The sequence below is a fragment of the Strigops habroptila genome, chromosome W (assembly GCF_004027225.2).
Source record: "Strigops habroptila isolate Jane chromosome W, bStrHab1.2.pri, whole genome shotgun sequence".
Classification (NCBI taxonomy): Eukaryota; Metazoa; Chordata; class Aves; order Psittaciformes; family Psittacidae; genus Strigops; species Strigops habroptila.
In genome coordinates, this window is record NC_044301.2 from 33,761,866 (window position 1) to 33,785,710 (window position 23,845).

At 50.6% G+C, this 23,845-nt stretch overlaps 1 protein-coding gene and 1 long non-coding RNA gene across 2 annotated transcripts in view; both read left to right on the plus strand.

Annotated features, from left to right (window-relative positions):
- Window positions 1-23,845, plus strand: part of LOC115619007 (protein VAC14 homolog) — a 184,674-nt gene that overhangs the window by 29,527 nt on the left and 131,302 nt on the right. Inside the window, exon 13 of the mRNA XM_030511024.1 lies at window positions 8,354-8,504. Within this exon, the coding sequence (XP_030366884.1) occupies window positions 8,354-8,504 (151 nt within the window). The remainder of the gene's footprint in view (window positions 1-8,353; window positions 8,505-23,845) is intronic.
- Window positions 2,822-3,649, plus strand: LOC115619056. The gene is made up of 3 exons (XR_003994902.1): window positions 2,822-2,985; window positions 3,035-3,037; window positions 3,556-3,649. It is a non-coding gene; the product is annotated as an uncharacterized LOC115619056 (long non-coding RNA).

Consider the following 23,845-nt stretch of genomic DNA (forward strand, 5'->3'; position numbering starts at 1 on the left):
TCAGGCACCTCACAGCAGCTCTGTAGAGATGTGAGGGAGATTGTGTCCAGCCAGCACTGCAAAATCAGAGTTGTGAGGAGGTTAAGCAGCACCACTGCTAGCAGGGTAGTGTCAGCATTGCCTGGTGGGGCTGCAGTAGATGTTCAGTAGCATCAACATCAGCCTTCCAATACCTAAAGTGGTCTACAAGAAATCTGGAGAAGGGCTTTTTTGCAAGGGGCAGGACTATTAGAAAAGGGGATGCAGGGTGCTCTCTTAGCCATTAGTCCCTGCTCAGTGCAGTATTTGTATTCATGTTTGTGTTGTCCCTGGAGTAGATTGGCATCCTCAGAAGCTCTTGGCTAACAGGATCATGGGGTTAGTGTGGGGTCCTATGTGAGCTAACCCATCAGCTCTCTGATGAGGAAGCATCTCCTTCCTCTTCCCAGGTAGGGCTCCATGCATTGTATGGTGTAGCACAAAGTGTACACACATCTTCAGTGGGATTTTTTGCTGTCTTCGTCCTGCAATGCTGCCTTCCCCAAGGGAATACAGCTGGGCAGTAGTGTTAGTACCATCTTTCTTCCCAGCAAGGCTGAACATCCTTTTGCAGTGTCTGCAGATCCCCTGGTCCCCATGCATGGTTCGGAGGCTTGCTGTCACTCTCCTGATGTGCCCTGAAGCTGTCCTGGAGCAGTTGTTTCTCACTACCTCATCACCAAAGGAGAATCTGACTTTGGAGAGTCAGTGCTAGTCAGGGCTTTGCATCAGACTGAAAGACCTGCTCAGGCAACTTATTTTTAAGGTCTGGCCTTGCTGAGCTGCTCCAAGTCTCTCTGTGTGCTTGCCATCAATCAAGCCCAAAGCAAGGAAAGACTTGAGCTGCATCCATGCCCTTTAAGTTCTCATGCCTGTTTTTATCGTTCAGGTAGCACAAGGTATCGCACCACCTCCACCGTGCTGAACAGAGGCCAGTATCTCACAATGCATCTGTGGCATCCTGAGTCATCTCTGCCTTCTCTCCTGTTCCCCTTCCTGCCTGGTTCTTCTGCTCCAGTAAAGAAATGGTCAAGAGGCCTAGTTAAGATTCACAAAGGCAACACAGAGAAGTTGGAGCAGAAACTGAAGCAAGTGGTTCCCTTTGATATGTAGGCAAGTCAGGATACAGGATTCCTGGCTGTCAGATGCTGTACTGCATCACCTCATGCCAATTCCTGAGCTTCCTCATCAGAGAGATGCTCCATCCTGCATTCAAGACTTAGTTTTGAAGGCAATCTTTAAAAGCTCTGTTTAAAATTGATGTGCTTAAAAACTTCCTCACAGCTCCAAGACCAACAGGATCCTGCTGGGAGTGGGGTTTTCTGCACAAGCTGCTCCTTTTGTTGGTGTGAGTCTCACAGCCCAGACACCTGGATGAAGAATAGGTGTTAGAAAAGGTGAAAAGTCAAAGCCCAAATGCTCTTTGGGAGCAGTGGGTTAGACCTATCTACCTGCAGGTTAAAAGCACATCTGCTTATAGGCAGTGCTGAAAAGAAGACCTGTTCTTTGGGTTATCTCCCTCTGCAAGCTCCTCATGCAAAGGCAGCTTCTGAGGTAGCTGTTCAGTTCCCTGGGCCTTCCCAGCTGGACCCAAGTGCTGAGTTCAGGTGGACACAACAGGCAGTGAGGGCATCTCTGAGAAAACCATGGAGCGCTGATGCTGCTGGTTTTCTTCCTTTGCTTTGTTTTCCTTTCTCTGGCTCCAAAATGGAGTTGTTTCTTTACAGCTGAATGTTTTCCTGTTTGCTTATCTGCTTGTCTCAATCTTCCTGGGGGTTGGAAGTTGTGCTGGGACTTTTGTCTGACTCATGCAGAAATGACGGGTGAGGTGGAGATGTTGTCTGGTGTGAAGCAGGATAGATGCCAGCTTCCTCTCAGCTCTGCTAATGTGAAAACCTATCTGTGTTTCTGCAGTGGCCAGGCAAGGCTTTGAATACAGGAAGATCCAAATGATTTCTTAGCTTGCTTTTTGCAGCTGTATCATAGAATCATAGAATGGTTTGGGTTGGAAGGGACCTTAAGATCATCTAGTTCAACCCCCTGCCATGGGTAGGGACACCTTCCACTAGACCAGGTTGGAACTCCCTAGGTATCTCCTAGAACATCCTTCAGAAGTCTGCTCCTGGCACTGTACAAGGGTTGGTACCCTTCCCTTGCGAGGATTAGCTGAGCCTGGGCTACCACTGCCTGTGGAGGTAGTGATGGACTTGAACGTCTGCGTGACCTTCAAGCCAACTTCTCCATGACAAGCTGAAACATTTTGCCTCTCTCTTGGGTTTCCAGTATTACACTAGGAGAGGAGGAACCCCAGGTAGGGTGATTTATTCATCTCTCTCCTTTGCTGTTATCTCCTACACCCCTCCTGCATGTCCTGCTGCAGTACCACAGGGTTTCAAAGCCCAGGTCTCTGCCCTGCTCTCAGAGCTCTGCTGTCACACTAAGTCCTGCCAAACTTCTCCCATCGCACCCGATTCCCAGTACAATGAAGCTGAACAAAAGCTTGTGCCAAAGCAAATAGCCATCTTAGCTGGTTTGGTTTGGAGCTTTGCTCTGTTGGTTTTAGAGCCATTGTGCTCTAATTTACCACGGCAAAAATATTGTGACCCCATGCAAAGCAGAGGGTGTAAACTAAAGACTGCTAAGAGAACTCTCATGTATGTATGCTTGGCTTTAATTTGAATTTCTTTTGGTGGTAAAGCTTCTCTGGGTTGAGCCTCAAAGCTACAAGGTACCAAAGCAGGGAGGCTGCTCGTTTTCAAAGGGGAAGTCACACTGAGGGTAAGCTTAGGACTGAAATGATGGGATGTAGAGAGAGGTATGTAACTGCAGTTGGATGGTGGAAAGTATGGTCAGCCCAGCCTGCCATACATGGAAGCAGCCCATAAGCAGAAGTCTTAAAGCAGGGTGGGGTGATGCTTTCTCCAAGGACTCGAGGCATTGTGAGGGCACTGGGTTGAAAGATAATCTGTGCACTTGTCCTGGGTTCAGCTGTAACAGTTATTTTTCTCCTTCTTAGCTGGTGCAGTGCTGTGTTTTCAACTTTAGTCTGAGAACAACGCTGATAACACTGATGTTTTTAGTTGTTGCTAAGTAATGTTTACTCCGATCAAGGATTTTCTCAGTTTCCTGCTCTGCCAGGGAGGAGGGGAAGCCGGGAGGAAGCAGAGACAGGACACCTGACCCAAACTAGCCAAAGGGGTATTCCATACCACAGCACGTCATGCCCAGTATATAAACCGGGAGGAGTTACCCAGAAGGCCCAGATCACTGCTCGGGTCGGGCTGGGTATCGGTTGGCGGGTGGTGAGCAATTGTATCCTCTCCCCTTGTTATTTCACTAATCATTATTATTATTGGTGGTAGCAGTAGTGGTTTTGTATTATACCTTAGTTGCGGGACTGCTCTTATCTCAACCCGTGGGAGTTACATTCTTCCCATTCTCCTCCCCATCCCTCTGGGAGTGGGGGGAGGAAGAAGGGGGGGAGTGAGCGAGCGGCTGTGTGGTTCTGAGTTACCAACTAGGCTTAAACCATGGCAGCACTGCATTGTGCAGGAATAGGAAGTTTCTTGGGGGGAGTGTGATCCACAGGGAGCTTCTTGGCTCAGCACCAGTTCTGGACTATAATTGCATGGCTTGCTTATACAAATGCATATACAGTTTGCATGTATATCCAAAAACTAGTGGTAAACTGGCAGCCTGGGCTTGAGGTGGTGCTTGTAGTGTTCCTAGGTGAAATCATGGAGCAGACTAAACCCATCTACCACAGAAGACAGACAATCCTGGCCTGGGAAGCTGGCTCAGTGTGGGTCCAGGCTGGGATGAACATATAAGATGTGGGATTTGGTGAGCTTGGCTTTGAGTGCCTGGCTCCTCAGGGTGCAGAGGGAGGTGCTAGATGGGAGACAGGATCCCACTGGCTGGACCTTGTCCTGCCTCCTTCCCTGCCCTCTAATGCATGAAGAAATACCTCCTTGGGGGAATTTGTAAAAGCAGGAGCGAGGACGGGGAGGAGAAGCCCCCAGCCCCACTGCCTTCCCTCTGCTTCCGGCCACAGGCTGAAATCCGGTGGCTGTAAAGGGGGAAAAACCCCAAAAGTCTTGTCAAGATCAGAGGATAAAAGTTGCTGTGCTGGGGACCTGAAAAGAGGTCTGGTTAAATTGGTGTGGGAAAATTAATAGTAGTTTTTCTTTTTCTGTCTTTAAAGCTGGTGGAGGCAGGGGGGACACAAGTTTGCTTTTCACACTGTGTGCCTGGGGCTCGGCCAGCCTCACGGCTGGCTGCTCTTGGCTCCGGGGATGCCTGCCCATGCTCAAATCCCCTCCCCTGGCTGCAGCTAAAAGGTTTGGAGGGAGGAAAAAGAAATACAAAACAAAATAAGTGAAGCCCTCTGAGGCAGCCTTGGTGCACGCTCAGGCAGCAAGGGGCTGTGTTTGAGTGGTGGAGCAGGAGGAAGCACCCGGCAGCATCCTCGGCTCTCCTGGTCCCCACCAGGTCACTCCTGCAACTTTGCCAGACCTGGTAATGCTGTGGGCTTTTCCACAGCCTCCCTGATCTCAGGAGACCGATCACCTGTGAAGAAGTGCTTTGCAGCCCTTAATCTTCTTGGTTTCCATCTCAGTAGCATCTTCAGCTGAATTTTTATCTTCTCCTTGGCAAGAATAACCTTGCCTCTGGTATTGTGTGCCCCATTTTATTGCCTAAGGAATCCCCACCCTCTGGGACATTTGCATAAATACCAGCAAGGACAGCATCTTCAGGAGCTCAGTCCATATCCTTTGCCCTTGTGTGTGCCCCAGGAGCTGCTGCTGCAGCCCCCATGTGCTGCAGGGTGCTGAGTCTCACTCCCTAGGGGTCTATAGCAGATTTGGGATCACCTCCCCTTCCTCTACAGCATTCCAGGGCCAGCCCAGCGTTTTGGCCAGAGGCAAACTCTCCCTCAGGAGCATCAAGGCAATGCTTTGCACGCAGGAGGTGCATCCCATCTGGCGGCACACACCATTCGGGTGCTGCTTTTCCCCTGCACTGCTGCCGGCAGTAGCCAGTCTCGGCTCCATTCAACCAGAACAAGCAGCAAATTAACCTGACCTAGATCTGGAGAAGCTAAGGAGAGACCGGCTGGTTTGTGTGCCCTCAAAATCCCTGCTCAGGAGGCAATACAAGGAGAAATCTTGTCTATTCCCAGCAAGGAGAAAGCTGCTTATTTGTAACAGCTTATTTATAACTGACTGATAACCTGCTCCTCATCCCCCAGCTGTGCAAAGAGCTCCATCCCAGTGCTGGGAATGGCTTGCAACATCATCCAGGTCTCTCCATCCATTGTGATGCTGTTTTCCTTGCTCCTTCCAATTCAGGAAGCCTGGAGCAGGGGCATGCCACCCTACATCTCATCACCACCAGGAAAACCTCCTTGGCAGCTCCTCTGGGCTGGTCATCGGGATCACGCCCTTGCCTGCTAGCTGGGAATGGCTCTGGCCCTTGTGCTCCAGCACTGCTGGGTCCAACGGCTGCTGGGCTCCTGACGGATGGGACCAGCTCGCTCCTGACACAGCCAGCCTGTTGCCATGGCAATGGCAGGATATTGTTTTCTTACGGCCTCTTGGGTTACACAAAGCCAGCCGCCAGCTTTGCTTAGGCGCAGGGATGTGCAGTGCATACCAAACACTCCTGGCTTTCCTTCGTCCCTGGCTGGGAACCCACTCCAGAGCGTGCAGGGAAGAAGCATCAGGAGACAGAGCTCCCTGACTCTTTCCCATGGCTGGAAAACCCCAGGCCTTCATAGCTCTTCCTCTTCCTCCAGGTGCTCATGGACCCATCCTTCCTGCTTCTTATTTCCTCTGTGCTTTTCAGTTGCCAAATTCAGCCCATGCTGCTTTTTCCACCTCCTGCCTGTGACCTACATGCTGGCTTGGGGGGACACCCCTTAACCTCTCCAAAGCTCAAGAAGTCCAGTCATGCCCTCAGCAATGCTGGTCACTGCTGCCCAGGCAGCCTGCCTGGAGCATCCCGAGCCCAAGCAGCATCTCAGAGATTGGGCTCAGCACATGGCTCTGGGAGACTGGATTAAGGATCCAGCCTCACAGAATAAGACATGACTTTAAATGAGGGGAGCTGCTGGTGAAGGGGGAGATCAGGACAGCAGCAAATGCAGCAGGATGGCAGTCACGAGTGGCTGGATTGTGCCATACATCGGTCTTCACTCCTGGTTGCGTTGGGTTCAGCAAAATCGGTAGCGTGAATGAGACTCCCAGTTCTCACCCGCCTGCCAGCCCCAGGAGCCAAGCCCTGAGCCTCTTTGCCAGTTTTAGCCAATGAGACTTGGAAACCTCTATGAGACCCATATTGATGCCTTCTCCTGCTCCAAGACTGCAAGTTCAGCTAAGCCCACATGATTAGCCACTAGAGAATCTACATCAGGCTTCAGGAGACCAGGCATCATGAGCTCTGCTCAGGGGCATCCTCTGCTTGGAATGAAATGCCACCAGCATCACTTTATCTGAGCCACTGATGGGACCAAGGTCGTTCTTCTGCCAGGGACCTCAGACTCCCTTCCCTGGAAGAAGATGAAGGCTGGCAATGGCAGTGACCTCCTGTGCTGGCCACGAGGGTCCCATCCTTGACAGCATCACGGAAGTGCCGTATTCTTCAGGGACAGCAGTGCAAGTTGTTGTCGTCTTATTTCCTTCCCTGAGAGCTGTAGGCTGGGACTCAATCATGTTTATAGGTGCAGGGTCTTCCCAAGCATGCGGGAGCCTCGTGGAGCACCACAACCACCCCAGCACTGAGGCCTGGGCACCACGCTGCTGGCTCAAAAACCCAGGAGCTCCTCTTTCTGATTCAGGGGTCGTGTTTTCGAGTTCTCCATGATCAAAAAAAAGATGTAATTGGCTTTCTTTTTTTCACAGTTAAGGGGTTTTTTGGTAGCTCAGGATCTAAAACTCTCATATAACTGCAGCTCCTCAGAAAGATGCCTTGTGCGAACATGTGGAAACCTAGGACACTGTGCTGGTGGGCAAGGGGTGGTCAGGGAAGTGCTGTGCTAGATGCTGACGAGTTAGACGTGGCAATCACTCTTTTTGGCAGCCTTTCTGCTCTGCACAGCCCTACCATGCTCAGAGCATTGGGGATGGCTGATGAAACATCTAGACCCAAGGACATTTGGATGAAGGGGGACCCAAAATATCCTGATTGATGAGAAGGTATCGTGGTTTGAGCCCAGCCGGTAACTCAGAACCACGCAGCCGCTCACTCACTCCCCCCCTTCCTCCCCCCGCTCCCGGAGGGATGGGGAGGAGAATCGGAAGAATGTAACTCCCACGGGTTGAGATAAGAGCAGTCCAGTAACTAAGGTATAGTACAAACCACTACTGCTACCACCAATGATAATAATGATTAGTGAAATAACAAGGGGAGAGGATACAATTGCTCACCACCCGCCGACCGATACCCAGCCCGACCCGAGCAGTGATCTGGGCCTTCCGGGTAACTCCCCCCGGTTTATATACTGGGCATGACGTGCTGTGGTATGGAATACCCCTTTGGCCAGTTTGGGTCAGGGGTCCTGTCTCTGCTTCCTCCCGGCTTCCCCTCCTCCCTGGCAAAGCATGAGACTGAGAAAGTCCTTGGTCAGAGTAAACATTACTTAGCAACAACTAAAAACATTGGTGTTATCAGCGTTGTTCCCAGGCTGAAAGTCAAAAACACAGCACTGCACCAGCTACTAAGAAGGAGAAAAATGACTGCTGTAGCTGAACCCAGGACAGAAGGGTTGAGGATAATGAAAAAAACCCAACCCACCCTGTAATAACTTCTCCAGAAATGCTATATATAGACTAATTCAGAGACTTCTGGAAGGAAAGAGCTATGAAATCTGAATGGCAGCTCTGCCTGCTCTGGGATGCTGCCCTGAACAGGGTGAGCTGGGGTGCAGGGGGCAGGCAGGTAGACTGGTGTATGCCCCCAAGAGCATCCTCGTGCTTTTGCTGTGCTTATCCCAAACCTGGAGTTATGAAGGGGAGTGAGGAAGCAAAACGCAGACTTCCTCAAAGTGGGAAGAGGGAGAAGCAAACCCTGCTCCTGATTGCCTAAGTGGTTTAATTTCACATGCTCCCTTGGGAGTTGCACAGCAGACACTTTTTTTCCCCTCCCCTTTTCTCTTTCCTGCCCTATCCCATCTGCAATCATTCAAAACTTCTACTTTGAAGTTCACAGGTAGCCAGCCCTCTTTTCCCTACACCTTTCTTGATGTGCTGGGATTTGGAGTTTGTTTCCCATCTCACTCTCTCCAGCCATGGGTTTCGACAGGAAGGCTCACCCCACGCTGTTCATCTCTTTGCAGGTTATCCTGAAGGACCTCGAAGTGCTGGCTGAGATAGCTTCTTCCCCGGCGGGACAGACAGAGGGTCATGGTCCCTCCAACAGCTCTGATGCACGACCCAGCCCAGTGGAGCTTCATGTCCCAGACAGGGCTGGACAGCTGAGCTCCTCTGGTAAGTGACTCCCATGCCCTGGGCTCTCTTGATGCACTGTGGCACTGATCAGATTTGCTTGGGCAGAAGGAGAAGCCTCTCCTGCGGTAGTAGATCCATCCCCACCCAGCATAGCTTGGGGATGGAGTCTGCCACAGTGCAGACCAGGGCACTGCTTTTATAGTTATTGCTCTTTCCTCTAGCTCATGTTTTGGGGATTTAGGACTCTGTTTAGCAGCAGGATGCTACAGAGGCCAGTATGGAGGTATCATAGAATCATAGAATGGTTTGGGTTGGAAGGGACCTTAAAGCTCATCTAGTTCCAACCCCCTGCCACAGGCAGGGACACCTTCCACTAGAGCAGGTTGCTCCAAGCCCCTGTGTCCAACCTGGCCTTGAACACTGCCAGGGATGGGGCAGCCACAGCTTCTCTGGGCACCCTGTGCCAGCGCCTCAGCACCCTCACAGGGAACAACTTCTTCCTGAGATCTCATCTCAGTCTCCCCTCTGTCAGGTTAAAGCCATTCCCCCTTGTCCTGTCCCTACATGCCTTTGTAAGAAGTCCCTCTCCAATGTCATTATTGCCCTATTTTTTAGGGGACCTTGGGTGCCAGCCTCTTCTTTCCTTGTAAAAGCCCTCAGATCCCAAAAATCAGTCCAGGATGGGATGGTGGCTGCAAGTCCAGGTGTCCAAAACATAGATAGATCTGCAGAGGGTTCAGCCTGTGCAGATGATGTTGCCTGTGCAAGGCTGCCCACGTTGACTGTGAACTGCTACATTGCTCTGAGTGTCTGGCAGGACAATTATCCCAGCATATGGGGAAGTTTTTTCCACCTTCCCTTGTCTGTGGCTCATCCTTTGCAGTTGCTTGGCTGCCCCTTTTCCTCTGCTTCTGCTATTTAAGGGCCTCTCTGTTGTACTCCCCAGGCCAGGTCATCCCAGCCAAAAGCACTTTTCATGTCAGCTTTGGATTGCACCCTGAGCACGGAGCCAAGGCTGCCTCTCCCTGTGCAGGATGCAGCCATGGGGCCTTGCTAAATCACCCCTGGAGAGGGAAGCTTTGTTTTCTGTTCCCCAGGCTTTGTTTTCTCTGAAGATCCCAGATCACTCACCCCTCCTCAAGCTTAGGAATGTCTGCACCAGCAGCCAGCTCAGGTTTTGGCTTGCTTGGTGTGGGGTTGTGGGTTTTTTTGCAAATCTACCTGCTTCATGCTGGCAGCTTTAGCTCTGTGACGGAGGAGCGAGGGCTGCAATGCTGGTGGTGTCCCCAAGCCGTCTGCGTGTCTCGTCCATCCTCCCGGTGTCTGAAGTGAGACTGCCTGGATGGAGCAGCTCCTGCAGCACTGGTCAAGCAGCCGAGGAGCTGCAGTTCAGCTCATGCTGATGGTTGTCTGAGGTTTCCTTCCTTGCGGATGATCTAAAAATAGCACGCTGGATGGCGTGGATCCGAATGGCTGCCGTGGCCCCTGTTAGCTATCTGGAATTGCAACTTGGCTTCACATATTCAAGTGTAATGTCTGAAAAGTCTGGCTCTCCCCACGTTGAGCAGATCTGCCAGAGCTGGAGCTCCCATTGCCCCAGCGTGGGGCAACTTGCCCCCACACAGGTCCTAACAGGCTCTGGCTTCCTCACCTGCTTTCTTCTTCCCTGTAATGCACCAGTAAATTGTTTCTTTGGAAATTTATTTGGGGCTGAGCTTTGCAGGGTTGCTGGCTTTTACCCAAAGGCAGATGGCTTTGGGGAGGGGAAAAGGAGCCAGATCATTGGCCTTGGATGTTTAGCGTGGCTCCTGTCCTGTCTGGCTCCAACCACCCAGGGCTGAGACTGGATTGGCTGCTGGGTTCCAGCTTCCATGGGAACTGAGGTGTCACAGCTGGGCCAGGAGCCTCCTGGATTATGCCTGGAAAAGCAGAGGCTCTTGGAAAAGACTCTTTTTGTCAGAGGGTTGTTGGGGGTTGGGGAGCTAGTGGAAATCCCTCCATCTGTGCATGGCCTGGGGGTAGTGATGTACAGTAGGAACGATTGAACCCAAGCTCTGCCCTGCAGGCTGATGTGTTTGTGAGTACAGCCCTTCCCAGGCAAGAATCACAGGTGCTGGCACCAATGAGAGGGTGTACACCTTTCTGGAATCACTGGTTTTGTACTGGGATGTATGGGAGTATTCCCCAAGCACACCTCCCTGGCAAACACACCTTGGCTCAGACAGTGCTCTCTTGGCAGTGGGATGCTATTGCACCATTGGAGGGGAGGCTGCAGGGTACCAGCGCTTCTCCCTGGGGTTAAAACTCTTGTTCCCTTCATCCCACTTCAGACTGAGCTGCCATCGGAGCTGGCAGTGGGAGGAGAGCTGCTGAGCCATCTCAGGTCTGTTCCTTTCCTACCTCTGAGGCCCATCCAAGTGTGCAGTTGGTGGTTTTGCAGGTAAACAAGCATGGACACCCCTTAAAATCCTTGAGCTTGCAGCAGGTTTCCATGCTGTGCTCTCCATCTCAGTGCTTCAGGCTTTGCCACCCAAGTGGTGAGGGAAGGTGGAAGGGGCTGGTGCCCCTGTGGTCTTCCCCCCACTTCCTCTTGCTCCCTTTCTTCCCTCGGGATGTGTTTATGCAGTTGTTTCCCTGCCATTGAGTTTGGTTTCCTTCAGATGCTGGTTGATTAGTCAGGAAAGCTGTGTCCCACTTCTGCAGCCTGTTCCCAGCTCCAGTTTGTATTTAGCTGCTTTGTTCTCCAGTTACATAAGGTCAGTTGCCCTTGATGCCTTCTCCAAATACAATGAGTAGGGGCCAGCACCTCCTGGGAGACCCAACATCACTTCTCCCAACCTGCTCCGGCTGCCCTGGGAGAGGGTGGCTGGCTGCTGGCCTCCATCAGTCTCTCCTTGGTTATCTTCTGCCTGCTTTTCAGGGACCAGGTCTGTAGGGCTGTGTCCAAGAGCGCCTCAGTCTTTGGGATAATGATCCAAATGCCTATCTGGTTTGTGTGATGAGAATCCAGCTGCCTGCTTTGCTTTGGGAGTGTTTTGCTGACTCTGTAGAAGTTGGGACAAGTAGCAGATGACCTAAGAGTGGTTGTCACCAAGACCAGCAGGTCAGGGGAGGCAATTCTCCCCCTCTACTCTGCTCTGGTGAGACCCCATGTGCAGTACTGCATTCAGCTCTGAGGCCCTCAATATAAGAAGGACATGGACCTGTTGGAATGAGTCCAGAGGAGGCCACGAAGATGCTCCAAGGGCTGGTGCACTTCTGCTAAGGAGACAGGCTGAGAGAGCTGGGCTTGTTCAGCCTGGAGAAGAGAATGCTTCAGAGAGACCTTGGAGCAGCTTCCAGTGCCTAAAGGGGACTTATAAGGAAGACAGAGAGAGACTTTTTAGTTGGGCTTGTAGCAAAAAGACAAGGGGTCATGGTTCTAAACTAAAAGAGGGGAGATTCAGACTATAGGTAAAGGGAAGAAATGTTTTATGAGGGGGTAACACTGGCACAGGTTGCCCAGAGAGGTGGTGGATGCCCCATCCCTGAAAACATTCAAGGTCAGACTGGCTGGGGCTATGAGCAACCAGATCTAGTTGAACGTGTACCTGCTCATTGCAAGGGAGTTGGGCTAGATGACCTTTAGAGGTCCCTTCCAACCCAAATGTCCTGGGTTCAGATACAGCAGTCATTTTTCTCCTGCTTAGTAGCTGGTGCAGTGCCGTGTTTTTTAACTTTCAGCCTGGGAACAACGCTGATAACACTGATGTTTTTATTTGTTGCTAAGTAATGCTTATTCCAACCAAGGACTTTCTCAGTCTCATGCTTTGCCAGGGAGGAGGGGAAGCCGGGAGGAAGCAGAGACAGGACACCTGACCCAAACTAGCCAAAGGGGTATTCCATACCACAGCACGTCATGCCCAGTATATAAACCGGGGGGAGTCACCCGGAAGGCCCAGATCACTGCTCGGGTCGGGCTGGGTATCGGTCGGCGGGTGGTGAGCAATTGTATCCTCTCCCCTTGTTATTTCACTAATCATTATTATCATTGGTGGTAGCAGTAGTGGTTTTGTATTATACCTTAGTTAGTGGACTGCTCTTATCTCAACCCATGGGAGTTATATTCTACTGATTCTCCTCCCCATCCCTCTGGGAGTGGAGGGAGGAAGAAAGGGGGGAATGAGCCAACAGCTGCATGCTGCCGACTTGCTGGCTGGGCTTAAACTACAACAGAGGGGCGGTTACAGCCCTTTGTTTCTCAGGAGGCACGTTCCTGTCCAGCTCAGTCTGGTTTCTCCCGTCTGGCTTCCTGCCTGAGATTGTGGTGTGCCCTCTGAGCACCTCATGCTATAGGATGTTTACCAGGAGGCTGACTCTCTATATGCGTGTGCTAACATGCCCAAGGTCATTGGTTTCCAACAGCAGTCCATGGGTATCCCAGGAGTCAGTGGATTACTCCAGAGGAAGCTGCTGAATGTCCTTAAGAAACATAGTGTGTTAAGTTCCGACTTGCTGTATCCATGCAGAAGAAGAGGCAGTGCTCCAGAGCCTGGACTGAATTTGAGATGTTCTGTGATAGCTGTTTCCTGTCAACAGCTTTTTGAGGGGTTTTGTTCTCAATGAGCCCAAACCACTCCCTTTACATTGTGTTTGCTTCATTTGTGTAATCGCTGCAGAGGTGGCATAGGACAAGATCCCATCTCCAGACAGTCTGTAAAATGTTAGGGTGGCCTCTGAAAACACTAGTCGAGAGTCTGTAGAGTGCAGGGGTCCATGAAAAGTAGGAAAGAAAAGGTGGCCCCTTATCAGATGGCTCAGATTTGCTAAACTGGCTTTTCCAGTGGTAGGGGAGGATAAAAGTGAAACCCCTCCTTACTCATCCTCTCCACAAAAGGCCAGGAGACAGCCATCATCACACCATGGACCACTCACTCTTGAAAGAGCAAGTTTACAACAGCTTTTGCAGGATCAAGAGCGTGACAGCAGGGAGTGGAGGAGCCAGGTGGGCACGAGAGGAGAGGCCTGTTGCTCCTGAGTGTTCTGAACTCAACATTCTGGTTCCTAATGCTTGGTGGCTCCACCATCCTCTTCCCTACTGGCATGGAGCTGTACAGGAGGGTTGACTTTCAAAAGTGCTCTTCTGCCTCTTTCAGAGGAGGGGAATTAGAAGAAAAGGGTGATTCATTTCTTTTCCTGGATGCTCTGCCACAGCAGTGCTGGGATGCCGTGGAGAACACCAAGAGAGGCCAATCCAGACCATAGCTGTAACTCATCTGGCGTGCCTTCAGGTATCAATCCCTCATGAGGTGGTTACAGCACATTGCGGGCCAGGAGGGTTGGGGATTCCCAAAGAAAAGCTGGAATTACCAGTCTGTAGGGGCTGATGCAGAAGTTGAAGGTGTAGGTAAGATCACTCCTAGCCAAGTACCGCTTGTATAGTGTCGTGGTTCGAGCCCAGCCGGTAACTCAGAACCACACAGCCGCTCGCTCACTCCCCCCCTTCCTCCCCCCGCTCCCGGAGGGATGGGGAGGAGAATCGGAAGAATGTAACTCCCACGGGTTGAGATAAGAGCAGTCCCGCAACTAAGGTATAATACAAAACCACTACTGCTACCACCAGTGATAATAATGATTAGTGAAATAACAAGGGGAGAGGATACAATTGCTCACCATCCGCCAACCGATACCCAGCCCGACCCGAGCAGTGATCTGGGCCTTCCGGGTAACTCCCCCCTGTTTCTATACTGGGCATGACGTGCTGTGGTATGGAATACCCCTTTGGCCAGTTTGGGTCAGGTGTCCTGTCTCTGCTTCCTCCCGGCTTCCCCTCCTCCCTGGCAAAGCATGAGACTGAGAAAGTCCTTGGTTGGAATAAACATTACTTAGCAACAACTAAAAACATCGGTGTTATCAGCGTTGTTCCCAGGCTGAAAGTTAAAAAACACAGCACTGCACCAGCTACTAAGCAGGAGAAAAATGACTGCTATAGCTGAACCCAGGACAGTATCCACCCCTTATTCCATACCATTCACGTCATGCTCAGATCCCACATCTCTCAACACACCATCACCCCTGTCCCATATATACACAAATATATGCACCCACACCCACACACAGAGAAAGATATCATTCCTTAAGTCCATGGACCAATCCCTGTAAAATTGTTGAACTCATCCAGTCCATGATGTCAGGCTCCATCTCTTGTAATAGTTTTTCAGGGCAGGAGGGACGGTATGTAGTGTTGGGTTGTTGCCTGCTGATGATACCGCCAAACTCATCTGGTCACTGCTGAGCTCATCTGGTTTCCTCAAAATTCATTCTTTGTTGAGGTGATGATTGGAGGGAAGTCAGGGACAGTTCCTGGCGAACTGAAGATATCTAGCTGGTGGGCTATAAAAGTGTTATAGACCAGGCAACAGCATACAGTTGAGTTCATTGGCTGTTTTCCCCCAAAATCAAATCCCCTTGAGGTACACATCGGACTTCCTCATCTTCCCGCATTACCCACCAAGTATATCCAGGTCCCTGAGCAAAAGCAACCCCACGAGTGGGTTTGCCTTTACCTGAAGCAGGAATAACCCAGACTGTCTTCCCCAACAAATTCTTTATGTGCACCACAGGAACTTTATCCCCCTCTACAGTACGTAAAAGTTCTGATTGGGCTGGGCCAGCCCTGTTGGCAAATCCCCTACTGTTGACGAAACAGGTGGCTTTTGGTAAATGTGTATCCCAGTGTTTGAAATTCCCACCACCCATTGCTCTCAGGGTCGTTTTTAACAGCCCATTGTACCGTTCGATTTTCCCAGAGGCTGGTGCATGGTAGGGGATGTGATATACCCACTCAATGCCATGCTCTTTGGCCCAAGTGTCTATGAGGTTGTTCCGGAAATGAGTCCCATTGTCTGACTCAGTTCTCTCTGGGGTGCCGTGTCGCCACAAAACTTGTTTCTCAAGGCCCAGGATAGTGTTCTGGGCAGTGGCGTGGGACACAGCGTATGTTTCCAGCCAGCCGGTGGTTGCTTCCACCATGGTAAGCACATAGCGCTTGCCCTGGCGGGTTGGTGGGAGTGTGATATAGTCAATCTGCCAGGCCTCCCCATACTTGTACTTCAGCCATCGTCCTCCATACCAGAGAGGCTTTAACCGCTTGGCTTGCTTAATTGCAGAAAATGTTTCACATTCGTGAATAACCTGGGCAATAGTGTCCATCGTTAAGTCCACCCCTCGATCAGGAGCCCATCTATATGTTGCATCTCTTCCTTGATGGCCTGAGGTGTCATGGGCCCACCAGGCTAAAAATAATTCACCCTTATGTTGCCAATCCAAGTCCATCTGAGCCACTTCAATCTTAGCAGCTTTATCCACTTGCTGGTTATTCTGGTGTTCCTCAGTGGCCCGACTCTTGGGTACATGAGCATCTACGTGGCGTACCTTCACCACCAGGTTCTGCACCCGAGCAGCGATATCTTGCCACAATGCAGCAGCCCAGATGGGTTTACTTCTGCGTTGCCAGTTTCTCTGCTTCCATTGCTGCAACCACCCCCACAGGGCATTTGCCACCATCCATGAGTCAGTATAGAGATAAAGTACTGGCCATTTTTCTCGTTCAGCAATGTCCAAGGCCAGCTGGATGGCTTTCACCTCTGCAAACTGACTCAATTCACCCTCTCCTTCAGCAGTTTCTGCAACTTGTCTCAGGGGACTCCACACAGCTGCCTTCCATCTCCGATGCTTTCCCACAATACAGCAGGACCCATCAGTAAACAAGGCATATTGCTTTTCACTCTCTGACAGTTCATTATATGGTGGGGCCTCTTCAGCACACGTCACCTCCTCTTCTGGTGACATCCCAAAATCTTTGCCCTCTGGCCAGTCCATGATGACTTCTAGAATTCCTGGACGACTGGGATTTCCTATTCGAGCTCGTTGTGTAATTAGTGCGGCCCACTTACTCCATGTAGCATTAGTTGCATGATGTGTAGAGGAGACCCTGCCTTTGAACATCCAGCCCAGCACAGGCAACCGGGGTGCCAGGAGGAGCTGCGCTTCAGTGCCAATCACTTCTGAGGCAGCTCGAACCCCTTCATAGGCTGCCAGTATCTCTTTTTCAGTGGGAGTATAGCTGGCCTCGGATCCTTTATATCCCTGACTCCAAAAGCCGAGGGGTCAACCTCAAGTCTCCCCTGGAGCTTTCTGCCAGAGGCTCCAGGTAGGACCATTCTCCCCAGCTGCGGTATAGAGCACATTTTTCACATCTGGCCCGGTCCGGACTGGTCCAAGGGCTACTGCATGAACTATTTCTCGCTTAATTTGTTTAAAGGCATGTTGTTGCTCAGGGCCCCATTTGAAATCATTCTTCTTCCGGGTCACGTGGTAGAGAGGGCTTACAATCAGACTGTAATTTGGGATGTGCATTCTCCAGAACCCCACAACACCTAAGAAAGCTTGTGTTTCTTTCTTGTTAGTTGGTAGAGACATTGCTGTTATCTTGTTGATCACGTCTGTGGAGATCTGGCGGCGTCCATCTTGCCATTTTATTCCCAAAAATTGAATCTCCTGTGCAGGTCCCTTGACCTTACTCCGTTTTATGGCAAAACCGGCCTTCAGCAGGATTTGGATTATCTTCCTCCCTTTCTCAAAAACTTCTTCCGCTGTATCACCCCACACGATGATGTCATCAATGTATTGCAGGTGTTCTGGAGCTTGCCCCTGTTCCAGTGCAGTCTGGATCAATCCATGGCAGATGGTAGGGCTGTGTTTCCACCCCTGGGGCAGTCAGTTCCAAGTGTACTGGACGCCTCTCCAAGTGAAAGCAAACTGTGGCCTGCATTCTGCTGCCAAAGGGATTGAGAAAAATGCATTGGCAATGTCAATTGTGGCATCCCACTTGGCTGCCTTTGACTCCAGTTCAGATTGAAGTTCTGGCATGTCTGGTACAGCAGCACTCAATGGTGGTGTGACTTCATTCAGGCCACGATAGTCTACTGTTCATCTCCACTCTCCCTTAGACTTTTGCACTGGCCATATGGGGCTATTAAAGGGTGAGCGGGTCCTGCTGATCACTCCTTGGCTCTCCAGTCTGCGGATCAGCTTATGGATGGGAATTAGGGAGTCTCGGTTGGTGCGATGTTGCCACCGGTGCACTGTTGTGGTCGCAATTGGCACTTGTTGTTCTTCAACCTTCAGCAACCCCACAACAGAAGGATCCTCTGAGAGACCGGGTAAGGTGGACAGCTGCTTAATTTCCTCTGTCTCCAAGGCAGCGATACCAAAAGCCCATCGATACCCTTTTGGGTCTTTGAAGTACCCTCTCCTGAGATAGTCTATGCCAAGGATGCATGGAGCCCCTGGACCAGTCACAATGGGGTGCTTTTGCCACTTCCTCCCAGTCAGGCTGATTTCAGCTTCCAGTACAGTCAACTCTTGGGATCCTCCTGTCACTCCAGAAATATAAATGGGTTTCACCCCTTGATACCTTGATGGCATCAGAGTACACTGTGCACCGGTATCTACTAGAGCCTTATACTTCTGTGGGACTGATGTGCCAGGCCATCTGATCCACACAGTCCAGTAAACCCGATTATCCCTCTCCTCCACCTGGCTGGAGGCAGGGCCCCTCTAATAGTGATCATAAAATTCTCCACTTCTGTCTTGTAGAAAGGGATTAGTATTCCTTATCACAGGAGCTGGAGTAAAATCAGCTCTTCCACTCCATCTGGGAAACTGCTCACCAGAGACTGGAGCAGCAGCTTTCCTGGGAGGATCATCCTTGACCATTGTTCTCCTCTTCAGTTCACGCACCCGTTGCTCCAGAGCTGAAGTAGGTTTTCCATCCCACTTTCTCATGTCTTCGCCGTGATCCCGCAGGTAAAACCATAGGGTGGCCCGTGGCGTGTATGTCCTGTATTTTCTTTCTCGAGCAGTAGGGCACCTTCTGTTAATAGCTGAGACATGGGTTGGTACGCGTGGGGAGCTGGATAGATCGGATAAATCGTCTCTCAATTGTTTGAACTCCTGGGACAGTTTTTCCACAGCTGAAATGATGGAAGGGGTGAGATTGTCTTCGAACTCTTGGAGTTGACGAATCAGGCAATCCACTGTTGGTGATATTCCATCATTCCAGGTCATTGATGCCAATGTGTGGGCATATGATGATGGCGCACTCCGTGTAAGTTTCCGCCACATGGGTCGTGTACATTCGACTTCATCTGGATCTACGGATGTGTTCCTGGCATCCGGCCTACAATAGATCATCTCTAGAATGGCTGATTCCCTCAGGGACTGGATGCCTTTCTCTGTCATGGTCCAGTTGGCTGAGCGATTCGTAATATCGTCTTTGTAGGGAAACCTTTCCTTCACAGCTGCCAGGAGCCGCCTCCAAAGGCTGAGGGCTCGCTTCTCTCTTGCAATCGCTTTGTCAATTCCTCCTTCCTTAGCAAGTGATCCCAGCTGCTTGGCTTCCCTACCTTCTAATTCGTGACCGTCGGCCCCATTGTCCCAGCATCGGAGCAACCAGGTGACAATGTGCTCCCCTGGAAGACGGGTGAAATCTTTTCGCATATTCCGCAGCTCGGTTGAGGTCCGGGGTCGAGAAGTGACCTCTTCTTCTTCTTCCTCTTCCTCTGACCCACGTAGTAGTAACTCTTGTTCAGATGCTGTTGCATGTAGTAATGGCATTGGGTCTTCATCTTTCTTCGCTTCGCGGGTTGCTCTTTGTGCCTCTCGTCTGCTTTTGCTTACAGGGGCAACAGACATTGTCACAAACTGGCCATTTGGTTTAGCTGCAGTGTTTGTCACTGTGGTTGGAGTGGCTGCAGTGTCTGCCACTAGGATTGGAGTGGTTGCAATGTCTATTGCTGGGGTTGGTGCAGCTGTTGTGCTTGGGAGTTGAGTAACACCAACAGCTGCATTGTCTGTTGCTGTCGGGGTTTGAGTAGCTACTGTGCTTGTCACTGGGGTTGGTGTAGCTGCGGTGCTTGGAGTAGCCACATTGTCTGTTGCTGTCGGGGTTTGAGTAGCTACTGTGCTTGTCACTGGGGTTGGTGTAGCTGCAGTGCTTGGAGTAGCCGCATTGTCTGTTGCTGTCGGGGTTTGAGTAGCTGTTGTGCTTGTCACTGGGTTTGGTGTAGCTGCTGTATTTGAAGTTGGAGTAGTTGCGTTGTCTGGTGTGGTCAGGGTTAGAGTAGCTGTTGTGCTTGTCACTAGGGTTGATGTAGCTGCTGTACTTGGAGTAGCTGTGTTGTCTGTTGTGGTCAGGGTCTGAGTAGCTGCTGTGCTTGTAGTTGGCATAGCTGCATTGTCTGTTGCTTTGCCATCAGATCCAGAGACATTTTTTTCCCTTTGAAGGTGCTGGATAGTGTTGAGCAGGGCTCTGTGGGCATAGGCCAAGCCCCAGCACGTTGCCATGATTTGTCCCTCTCTGGTATAACCAGGACGACAGCACACCTCGTTTAAGTGTTTTACTAGTTTTTCCGGATGTTGCACTTGTCCAGGGGTGAAGTTCCAAAGCACTGGAGGGGCCCACTGGCCTAGATACTTGCCCATACTGTCCCACACGCCCTGCCACTCATGACTGTCCAGCCTCAGGGAAAATCTCTTGGTGGTCCTCCTATATCGTCGTCTAATCCTAGACCAGATTCGAACCTGATACTGCTGAATTTTTGAGATTAAATGAAATAGGATGTTCCTACGACGGGATGGCCGTGGGTAAAACACACTCCGTATGTTTGCCAACATGCTGATCCCCACCACAATCAGCAGGCAGGTTTCAAGGGTACTCAAAGGCCATCCAAAACCTTCAGAACTCTCAACTGCTGTTGCAAATAGGCTGGTGGGGGAACAGGGGGTGAAAGAGAATGCTTCCTTCGTAAGTTTACCCCCCGAGGAGAAAAAAAAAGATATGCAATTGCTAAAATATTTCATTATATACCTCCCAATGTATAGAGGTGATGGCCACGCTGGAAGCACAAACCAGACCAGTTTCATGATCAATGAGTCTATTGTATTACAAGTCATTACCATGAAGTACAGTGAAACAAGAACCTTAGCCCAGGCCCCCCAGCCGATAAACACTAAAACAGCAAATACTGGCTCTAAGTAAGGTACAACATGCTGAAACTCTGAGATCAAGCGCAACAAGTCTGAGAGCCAAATAATCACCATTGTGAAGAGTAGTAACAATGAATGCTTATCACAAATATGATTAAACACACTCTGGTCAGATCTGTCGTTATCTCAACCTTTCGTGCCCCACGTTGGGGGCCAAAAAGAACTGTTGTGGTTTGAGCCCAGCCGGTAACTCAGAACCACACAGCCGCTCGCTCACTCCCCCCCTTCCTCCCCCCGCTCCCAGAGGGATGGGGAGGAGAATCGGAAGAATGTAACTCCCACGGGTTGAGATAAGAGCAGTCCCGCGACTAAGGTATAATACAAAACCACTACTGCTACCACCAGTGATAATAATGATTAGTGAAATAACAAGGGGAGAGGATACAATTGCTCACCACCCGCCGACCGATACCCAGCCCGACCCGAGCAGTGATCTGGGCCTTCCGGGTAACTCCCCCCAGTTTCTATACTGGGCATGACGTGCTGTGGTATGGAATACCCCTTTGGCTAGTTTGGGTCAGGTGTCCTGTCTCTGCTTCCTCCCGGCTTCCCCTCCTCCCTGGCAAAGCATTAGACTGAGAAAGTCCTTGGTCGGAGTAAACATTACTTAGCAACAACTAAAAACATCGGTGTTATCAGCGTTGTTCCCAGGCTGAAAGTTAAAAAACACAGCACTGCACCAGCTACTAAGAAGGAGAAAAATGACTGCTATAGCTGAACCCAGGACATATAGTTACTTTGCTGGGCTGCCTCAGTTTCCCCAGGATGTTGCAAGGAATTTGGAGAGTGGTGTGAGGAATGAGATGAAAACCATTAAACTAGCAAAATGAATGAATATTGGTGCAGAAATGGCCCAGCAAAGCCCATTGCTGCTCATTCCTGCTTGCAGGTTCTCTTCCATACGCTTCGCCTTTCCATGTAGTAGCCTCAGCCCGCTCTAAACTCACCACCAAGCTTAACCGCTCACTTTTTTGCAGCTTTGCTGGGTATTTTCTTCTCCTGTATGTTATCTCAGCTATACCCCTGCTGCATTTTTGCTTATTGATTTACCTTAACAAAGAAAAACGAGCCAGTAGTGGCCTGTTAACCTTCCTAGGAGGCACGATCATTGCCTGCTGCCTTCCTCCAAGGCAGGCACAAGCACAGCCCCTCACTGTGTTGGAGAGGGGGGATCCAGAGGATTAGTGCAGCAAAAGCCCCATTTGGCATTAAAATACATACCCTGGCCTGTCAGGGGACCCCCTTTCTGGTGAGATGCTGAAGCATTGGTAATTGCAAACCCATGGCTCTTTAGACAGGCAAGAAGGGGAGAAGCATCCGTGTGCACAGGCAGCCCTGCAAAAGCAGGCCAAGCACAGCCCCTGGCTGTGCAATCCATAATTTCAGTGGATTTACTTCCCCAGGAGCATCCTGTGCTCTGGAGAAGGGGAGAGAGGAGGTTTTGCAGAGCTCAGCCGAGCTGCCGACACATTCACATCTGTTTCCAGTTACACCCTGTGCCGGGTTTTTGGGAAGCAGGAGGTGGAAAGATTTGCCTTTTTTACAGCTCTATTTTTATCCCACTCCATGATGCTTCACCGCCCTGTGTTTGTAATAGCTAAAATTCAAAACATCCTGTGGAAGGCTGCCCAGGAAGGGGGGAGATGCCACGTGGATTCCCACGTCGCTGCCCGGGGTTTCTCAAAGCACCATCTGGCAGAGCCAAGCCCCATGTGGGTTGAAGGCTCATGGACCAGCTCTGGTTGCTGCTGGGTTTATCCCAGTTGCTCCCAAAGGAGCTGAGGGAGATCATTCTTTGGGCTGAGCTGGAAACATGATGCTCAGGTGGGAAGGATGCTCAGCCCCACCAGCTCTTAGCTTCCCCTCCCTATATCCAAGCTGAAATTGCTTCAATTAGGGATTGTGATAAATCATTTTAGCTTAAACCACTGCAAATTCCCTTGTGGATACTCTAACCAGCTTACCCAGCTTTAGCTTGCTTCAGAAAGGAATCAATTCTGGTCCAGTCTTATTTAAATTTGGTTTAAATGGAGTTAAGCAAGTCTGCACTGGTTTTAATTAAGACCAGTTTGAAACCAATTATGGTAAATTAGTGGAAGTTGCATTTTATGCCAGGGTGAAGTTTGGCACTTTGTGGTTGAGGTAGAAAAATCCAAGTTCATGTTAGAGTCTGTCAGGCCCCCCCCCCCCCTCCGAGCAATTTGGGAACACGTTGGCCACTGTAGGTCATGAGATGGCTCAGCCCATCAAGCAGCCAGATGGCAGAATGTTCCAGGCTGCTGCACAATATATAAGGGCCTTAACATAGATCACTAATTGCCTGCCTTGGTTGATTTATAGTGTGTCTACGCGAGTGATGGGAACGGCACAAACCACCGGTGGGCGCTTGGGATGAACTGGGGGTCTTGGCAGACGTTCACTGCGCTTGAGCTAGCACCTATGGGCCAGGGGGACAGATGCTGGTGCTGGTTTAGGTGATCCAAGAAGTAGTAGCTTGCCTTGGGAAAGGATTTGTTAGCCTGGCATCCTGGGATCATAGAACCCTAGAATGGTTTGGGTTGGAAGGGACCTTAAAGCTCATCCAGTTCCAACCCCCTGCCACGGGCAGGGACACCTTCCACTAGAGCAGGTTGCTCCAAGTCCCATCCAACCTGGCCTTGAACACTGCCAGGGATGGGGCAGCCACAGCTTCTCTGGGCAACCTGTGCCAGGGCCTCACCACCCTCACAGGGAACAACTTCTTCCTGAGATCTCATCTCAGTCTCCCCTCTGTCAGGTTAAAGCCATTCCCCCTTGTCCTGTCCCTACAGGCCTGTCCTGGGTTCAGCTGTAGCAGTAATTTTTCTCCTTCTTAGTAGCTGGTGCAGTGCTGTGTTTTCGACTTTAGTCGGAGAACAATGCTGATAACACACTGATGTTTTCAGTTGTTGCTAAGTAATGTTTGCTCTGATCAAGGACTTTCTCAGTCTCATGCTCTGCCAGGGAGGAGGGGAAGCCGGGAGGAAGCAGAGACAGGACACCTGACCCAAACTGGCCAAAGGGGTATTCCATACCACAGCACGTCATGCCCAGTATATAAACTGGGGGGAGTTACCCGGAAGGCCCAGATCACTGCTCGGGTCGGGCTGGGTATCGATCGGCAGGTGGTGAGCAATTGTATTGGGCATCACTTGGGTTTGTTTTCCTTTTCCCCTTTTAGTTTTATATTCTCTCCTCTTGTTATTCTTTTTATTATTATTATTGGTGGTAGCAGTAGTGGTTTTGTATTATACCTTAGTTGCGGGACTGCT